The 8,169-nt window shown below is 38.0% G+C and overlaps 1 protein-coding gene across 1 annotated transcript; it reads right to left on the reverse strand.

Annotated features, from left to right (window-relative positions):
* Nucleotides 1–955: 955 nt before the first annotated feature.
* LOC102851810 (N-alpha-acetyltransferase 35, NatC auxiliary subunit-like) lies at nt 956–3,134 on the reverse strand. Its single transcript, XM_006886990.1, has one exon. It carries the CDS (start codon nt 3,131–3,133, stop codon nt 956–958), a length of 2,178 nt encoding a protein of 725 aa, XP_006887052.1. The 5' UTR covers nt 3,134.
* Between the last annotated feature and the right edge of the window lie 5,035 nt (nt 3,135–8,169).

Below are 8,169 nucleotides of genomic sequence, written 5' to 3' on the forward strand. Positions count from 1 at the left end.
AGCTTCAGGTCTTTTGTTCATAGGGTTATTATGAGTTGTGCTCAACTTGAAGGCAATCAGCAACAACAACATATTATTCTCTGAATAATAATAGTGAAGACTGAACATTTTTCAAAATCTAAAATAAAAATAATAAACAATCTTACAAATGAAAAACTCTTACATAGTTCCAGGCACCTAAACACAGCTAAATGATGGTGATTCATGCTGGTTGACAGAGATGTCTACTTAGAATACACCCCAGAACTCAACCTCATTAATGTTGAGTCAAAACCAACTCAAAGCTGATCTTCCAACAGGTTTTTTAGAGACTATAAATTGCACAGGAGGAGACTGGCCATCGCTCACCTGGAGAGCACTGGCAAATTTGAATAGCCTGACTTTTGGATTGGCACTATAGCTCCTTGCCTGCTATACCAAACCTCAGGGGACAGGAAAAAGAAAGCAATATCTTGTTTTCCAGAAACAGGCTTGCCTTCCTTCAGATGCCATATCGGTATAAAATAATAATAGTGATTGTGGCAGTGAATCAGAGTATTGCATTTGAAATGAAATTTAATTAGAATTATAATTAGAATTCAATTCCCAGATTTATAAATTTATTGGTAAGTGACAGTGTTTTACATTTTCTTTCAGTTCATGTAAAGAATCAAACTTATAAGGACTATATGTCCTATCGTATTTATTCTTTAGCATCAGTTTCTCTCTTTTTTTTATTTAAATTATGGTGTTTTCATTTGACAAGACTAGTTCATCTATGGACCATAATAAACCACTTTAAAACAGCAGTTTTCATTTACATCATATAAAGCTGTGAAACTAAAAATAATTCCTTCTAATGAGCTGTTATCCATGAAATCCATTTCACTTCATGTTATGTGGTAAAATTGATTGATGTATGCTCTGAGAAGAATCTGAAATTAGATTCCACTCCTTTATGATCCATTTTTCAGTCTTAAACAAGTTTCACAACGGGAAAATATTTGTGAGCAGAGAAATCAAATTCAGGAGGAATCTTAGATTCCTTTTTATGTCCTCCTGCAAGTAACTTCATAACCACAAAGTTGGGTTTGGCCACCTTTAATATTCTATTGACCTCAAGGTCTGGATTTGGCATATTTTCCAGTATCATTTTTGCCTGCTGAAAGTGCTTGCTGGCTGCCATATATAGCTCTGGAGGCTGAGGAGGAGGACTGTATTTATTGAGGTCAGACATTTCCTTGAATTGTAGATAGTACACAGGTGGTGGTGTCATTACACTGTTGAAAGGAGCAAACCTGTGTTCATATCGAACTTGTTCACTATCAAGCTCAAACTTGGGTTTCCGAACTTTGCCATCCATGTCAAACGCTACCATAGTCTTAAACATTCCAGCACACATATTCTGGTATGCCTGGCTCATTGTGATCTCTCGGCTCAATGGGCGAACTTTCTTCTTTTTCTTTGTTTTTTTACTGCTACGACCTTTCTGTTGCTCTTCCATTATCCTTTCCTCTGCCATTTGAGAGCCATCAGCATGAGTCAGTGTTGACATCAACCAGGCATATAGGAATTCTGAGAGATACCAATATATGTAGTAGTACTCATGCATGCTGTAGAGTTCCAATTCAAAGCCACTTAGAAGATACTGTATCATAATGCGAAGGTTATGGTAAAGGATCCAGGTACCTAAACAGGCCAAATGTTGTCTTTGAGGGTCTTGTTTTAACAGCATAGTGTGGAGTGCTGCATCAACTTTTTCTGCCTCATCTTGTAAAGTAGCAAATTCCTCAAGAATGTGACCAAGTTTATCTCTCTGTCGAGCCCTGTTATGTCCATGGATTTGAATAAGACTACAGAATGGCTGAACACAATGAGTGACAAAGGAGTCGATGCAATCCTTGGCCTGGTGATTATTATAAAGGCAGCATTTGGGAGAAAGCACCGGAGGGCTGACAAAAGACCGAAGTGCATCTTTCACCATGTCTTGCATGAGATGGGTTCCAAAGACCTTTGTGTTATCCACTAGGAAAGTGGTTTGTAGCAGAGATCTTGAAAGAACACAGGGTGATTGTTCACTAAACTCACAGAAGAAATCCAGAATACAATGTAAATTTGTTAAATTGACAACCTCGCAGACTGTTTTTATTCTATCTATTAGTCTTGCAAAATAAGTGACCATTTCTTCCCTTTTAATTATTTTTGCATATGGAGGAAATGTAGGTGGAAGTAGCCTCTGGTTAACAAGGGGCTCAAACCCCATCATAATTGGATGATCTCCTTTTGTGGTATAATTCTGGGCTTGGATGCCATGATGCAATGAATTATGAATGGCAGAGAGAAGATCTGCTGCTTGAACCATCAATTTTTGAGCTTCTGCAACAGCACTGGTCTCTTTTTTAGTAAAGGCTATAAGTACTGTCAATAATACTCGAGTAAATTTCACTCTGCTGAATACGGCTAAACACTGTTGATGCTCGAGTTCAACTTCTGGGTCTCTTTCTTCTCCTTGTCGACTTCGAGTACTCTTTACTCTTCTTTGCATGTCATCTTCCACAACTTTTAGCATACCTGTAACTCGAACGTCTGTGACATTATTAGCCATTTTAAATCCGTAAGTCATTGACTGAAAATCTTCCTCTTCAAAAACAGCAGCTTTGTTTACTTTTTCCCTCGCAATATCACATATTTTTAAGATTCCCAGAGCAAAGGCTTTCATGGCAGGATCTTCTATAAAGTCTGGATTATGAATATAAAGGCACGTAAATACGGTTTGTGCCAAGGAATGTCCTTCTAACCATGTGATCAAACAACAAAAACATGTATCCATTACCCCTATCAATTCAGGCAAGGTAAGTTCTTTAATTTTAATGGTGTCATCCTTGATAGCTTGTTCAAAATTGAGAACTTTTCGATTAACCTGATTTCCAATCATGCCAGCATCCATCTTGGGATCCATCATTTCAATAGCAGACATGGCTTCAAAAAGACCAAATAGCTTATCATGAAGCACTTCTCCCAATTTTAATTCTCGACAGGCATCTTCAAAATCTCGGGTTATGTCCACCCAGTTTGTATTGCCTTTTTCCATTTTCTCCGGTATACTGAGTTCCCATCCTGAATCATCATCTGCCACAGAAGTTTTCATAACCATGATGTCTACTTCTTCTGTGCCCCACAAGCCGCGGTGCAGAATCCCGACCTCGGAAATAACGATGTCTCCCCAGTTGCTCCCGTCACTCCCTTCAGCCCGGTAAGGCCAGCCACAGACGCATGCGCACGCCCGGTGTACAACCTCGCCCTTTCTTTAGCATCAGTTTCTCTTAAAGCTGTATCAACCCATTCTGTCTTGCCACTGGAAAAGTTGATTCTCTACTATACTGGCTTATTTCCTGTTGAAAGGCCATAAAGGGGGGGGGGAAGTCATTCACTACTTGATGTTTATCTCATTTTAACTATTTTCATATTTCTCAACAGCAAAGACAAACAAAACTTTGGAACATTATTTAAATAATTCATAAGTTTTTACTCATTTGAGTGAAAAATAAATTTAGATTGAATTCTGTTGCAAGAAAGAAAATACTGACTTTTGATACTAAATGTAAGTTGTACACAATGAGTTGTTATCAATTCAATATGACATAATCTGGACCAGGAGACTATGCATCATGAACTATGAACTTAAGTTAAAGTGGAGTCACGCAGAGATGAATAATTGAATTGAATTTGTCTTTGACAAGCTTATTTTCCACTATTATTAAGATCATTATACACTCTATGCTGAGTCACTTCTGACTCAATGGCACCTAACAAAAAAACATCATAACTTTAAGGATAGGGAAGAGAAGTATTAAAAAAAATAGCTTTAGGTAATGTTAATGTTTTTTTCCTGGAAAATTATTAGGTCTATTAAGAAACTCTTGAAATTTAAGTCCGGTGTGGAGAATACTTGGTTGTAGTTGCTTGGATAATTTTCCTTTGATGAAACACAGTTTTGGAACTCCAATGGACTTCTCTTCATTACCTGAAGACCTTTATTCTGAATCCCTCAATGCTGCTAAAAGAGTGTTTTCCATTTTGGAAAACAATCAAAGTGCCATATAATTCAAGGCCAAAAAACAGTGCAGTTGTAAGGCAAAGATCAAAACTACAAGTACCTATGAGGCTCTGGCAGGAAGGAAGCAGGCCATTTACTTGATGCAATTGTGGGAGGAGTGCAGCTCAGAGAGCAGTGGACTTCTCACAACCAGGCACTTCACCTCTTCATTTCATTATTGGCATATGAGATGGAGATGCAAAGCTGGCACCAAGAAAATGTTTTTGAAAGTTCATTGTCACATGCTAGTTTTTGTTGCTGCCTAGAAAACTACCACAAACTTAGAAGTTTAAGATAATCTTATAAGACATCCGAGAGCTAGACAATCAATAAAGATCATAGAAGAAGGATCAGTGCCTTTCTGCTGTGGTATTGGAGAAGAGTATTGAACATGCCATGGGCTGCCAAGTGAGTAAGCAGGTTTGCCATAGAGAGGGTGAAATGAAGTTCCTCAATGAAGACAAAGATTTTGAAACTTTGTTGTATACTTCGGGCATATTGTCAGAAGGGGCTAATTCGTGGAGAAAGACATCAAGCTTGGAAGGGTAGAAGGTCAGCACGAGAGGAAAACCCTGGAGGAGATGGATTGACACAGTGACTGTGGCACGGGGGTAAGGTTGGATCAGGGTAGGGCAAGATGCAGAACTGTTGTTCATAAGGTTTCTGTGTCTTAGACAACTAGACAGACATAAGAACAACAAACATCAAAATGCCCTACCCTTTGTGGGTCAGGAGACACGGGTTAGTTGTTGTGTACCATCAAGTCAGAAGTGACTCAGAATTAACCCTCCAGCAGGTGTTCAAAGATTGTAAATCACACTAGAGGAGATTACTCATCATTCTTTTTTGGAGCGCTGGGTGAATTCAAACCATGTGCCTTTGGGTTTGCAGCACTACTCCATACCACTTGGCCACCACAGCCTTTGGACACTCACTCAGTGTCACAAAACCAAATCCTAATCAATTGGCTTTTCATTGATTCTGATTCAAAGTAGCCCTACAGTAAGAGCAGAACTGTTCCATAAGATTCCCAAGGCTGGTGAATCTTCACAGAAGCAGATTACCGCATTTTTCTGTCTTGCTGTGGCTATTTAGTTAAACATTTGATCTTTTTGTTAGCAGTCAAGTACTTAATCACAGTATTACCAGAGTTCCTTATTTTAAGGTCTCACTTAAAATGAAGATATCTACCAAGGGTGCACTCTTTTTTTTTTTATTAATGATTTTTAAATATATATATACACCTCAACGTATTCTTTCCATTTTAGTTCCCTCCCCCCATTCATTCATTGGTGCACATTTTCCTCCCTGTCCACCTGCCCACCCCACCTCCTCAGTTCATTTTTCTCTTTGACTAAAGAAAAAAAAATATTTCCTTTTTATACAATCCCACCCACCCACGCAGGTCCACAGTCCACTTTAATATGCATTTCTTTTTCTACACTCTTATCTGATAACCTGAGTCCTCTTCCAGACTCACTGGTAATCAGAATTCACTTCCCGGCTCAGGCCCGACTTGCTTATTGGCAGTTGGCTAGGGGTAATTCTCAACATCTAGAGGCCTCTTAGAGTTTGCTGCCACATGGTTTTCTTTACAACATGTCCATGTATGCCTTCAAGGACAGCCTGAGAGCAGCTGAAGTAGCTTGGAGTCTCCCTGGCATCTTTCTCTGACTTTTAGGCCTAGATTTAACAGGCCCACTTGAATAGGCCTCACTCATTTAACATATCCTCTCTTTTGATTTACTCAAAGTTGATTACAGACCTTAATTACATTTTTCAGTATAGCATAACTAATTGCAAGAATGATATGTCATCATAATCATTCTCAAGGTGAGAAGAAAATACAGGTCATATACACTAACCTGTGGGGGTCTTGGAGTTGCATTGGACTTCATCCTACTACAAATGACTCTATTTAAAAAAACATCTTACCTGAACAACAATCATGTATATACCATTGACCTTGAGGTCCCAAGGCAAAAATTTGTACTATTTAACCTGGCCCTAAAAGTAGATAAAAAAGACTGAAGACTATTTCAAGAATACTATAGAATTAGAGAGAGTATGCTTAGACTCCCAACAGAATTAATATATAAGGAATAACAATTTTACCTGCTGATAAGTTTGCTTTTAAGAGTGTATCAGTTTTAAAAATAATTTTGGTAGAGTTTAATTGTAAAAACCATTGAAATGTCCACTATTTCATTGTTATTGAGTGAAATAATTTAGCCAGGTGGCACAGCAATCGTGATTTAATAGTGACATTAAACTACAAACACTCCCACATACAGAGCTACCAAATATACATGTGTGTATTTATGGAATGTGTACAATTACTTGGGTGTGTGAATGTTTGTGTCCATGTGGAAAAAAGGAGATGTAAAGACTGGACTAATAAATCGAGTTTAGAGAAGGAGCAGAGTGATTCATCACTGCAGTGGTGAAAACTTTTTTTTTTTGTTTTTCTGTTTGTTTTTTTTTTAAATTTAGGTTGTTTATTTTTCATTTCAATGAATATCTACAGATATTTTGGGATTCCATTCATTCACTGTTGCACCCTTCTCCCCGCACAAACCCCTCCCCCCCCCATTTGCTCCTCTCCTTGAAAAGCAAAAGAAAAACTCCCTCATTGGTACACAATACACCCCCGCACTTCCCCAAACCCCACCCCCTACCCCCAAATATAATCCACTTTGCAACCCTCATTGCATACTCCTACAATATAAATAATGCCCTAAAATATAATACTTTTAGACTATTCTCTCCCCCATAGACTTCAATGCCGTAAACATATTTCATCCAGTTTTTCTCAGTCTTACCCCCACCCCAATGCCAGCCTCATTCTACAACAGTGGCACCATATAGCATTTGTCCCTTTGTGACTGAGATAACCTCACTCAGCATAATGTCCTCCAGATTCACCCATTTTGAATAATATTGCATGAATTCCTTGTTTTTCAATGCAGCATAGTATTCCATTGTGCGAATATACCATAGCTTCTCTACCCATTCATTTGTTGATGGGCATTTAGGTTGTTTCCAACTCCTTGCTATTGTAAACAAACCTGCAATAAACATGGGTATACATATATCTACTTGGATGTCATTTATGGTCTCTTTAGGGTATATTCCTAGTAGTGGAATTGCTGGGTCCAATGGTATCTTTATTTGCAACTTTTTGAGAAAGCGCCACAATGCTTTCCACAGTGGTTGCACCATTTTACACTCCCACCAACAGTGAATCAGGGTTCCAGTCTCTCCATTACAAAAGAAAAAATTGAAAAGGTAATAAAACAGCTTCCAACCAAAAAAAGTCCTGGACCAGACGGATTTACAAGCGAATTTTATCAGGCATTTAGAGAAGAACTGTCACCAATTCTATATAAACTATTTCAAAAAATAGAACAAGATGGAACACTCCCAGACTCATTCTATGAAGCAAACATATCCTTGATACCAAAGCCAGGAAAGGACACCACCAAAATAGAAAACTATAGGCCAATATCTCTTATGAACATAGATGCAAAAATCTTGAATAAAATATTGGCCAATAGAATACAACGATACATCAAAGAAATAATCCATCACGACCAAGTGGGATTCATAACAGGCATGCAAGGATGGTTCAATATAAGAAAAACAACTAATGTAATTCATCATATTAACAAAGCAAAGAACAAGAACCACATGATCCTATCAATTGATGCAGAAAAGGGCTTTGACAAAATCCAACACCCTTTCCTGATTAAAATACTCAACAAAATAGGACTAGAGGGAAATTTCTTCAATATAGTGAAAAGTATTTATGAAAACCTGAGAGCTAACATTATTCTCAATGGAGAGAGGTTAGAGGCATTCCCTTTAAGAACAGGAACTAGGCAAGGATGCCCATTATCTCCTCTCTTATTCAATATTGTATTGGAAGTCTTAGCGATAGCAATAAGACAAGATAAAGACATTAGAGGTATGCAAATTGGCAAAGAGGAAGTAAAATTATCCCTTTATGCAGATGACATGATAGTATGCTTAGAAAACCCTAAAGACTCAGCAAGAAAACTATTGGACATAGTTGACCAGTTCTGCAAAGTAGC

The sequence above is a fragment of the Elephantulus edwardii genome, unplaced genomic scaffold (genome assembly GCF_000299155.1).
Source record: "Elephantulus edwardii isolate Elephantulus edwardi_28Jun2011 unplaced genomic scaffold, EleEdw1.0 scaffold00053, whole genome shotgun sequence".
NCBI lineage: Eukaryota > Metazoa > Chordata > Mammalia > Macroscelidea > Macroscelididae > Elephantulus > Elephantulus edwardii.

What these genes read in the sequence shown, in the direction of transcription:
- LOC102851810 (XM_006886990.1), bottom strand. Translation starts at nt 3,133, where the DNA reads ATGGTTATGAAAACTTCTGTGGCAGATGATGATTCAGGATGGGAACTC.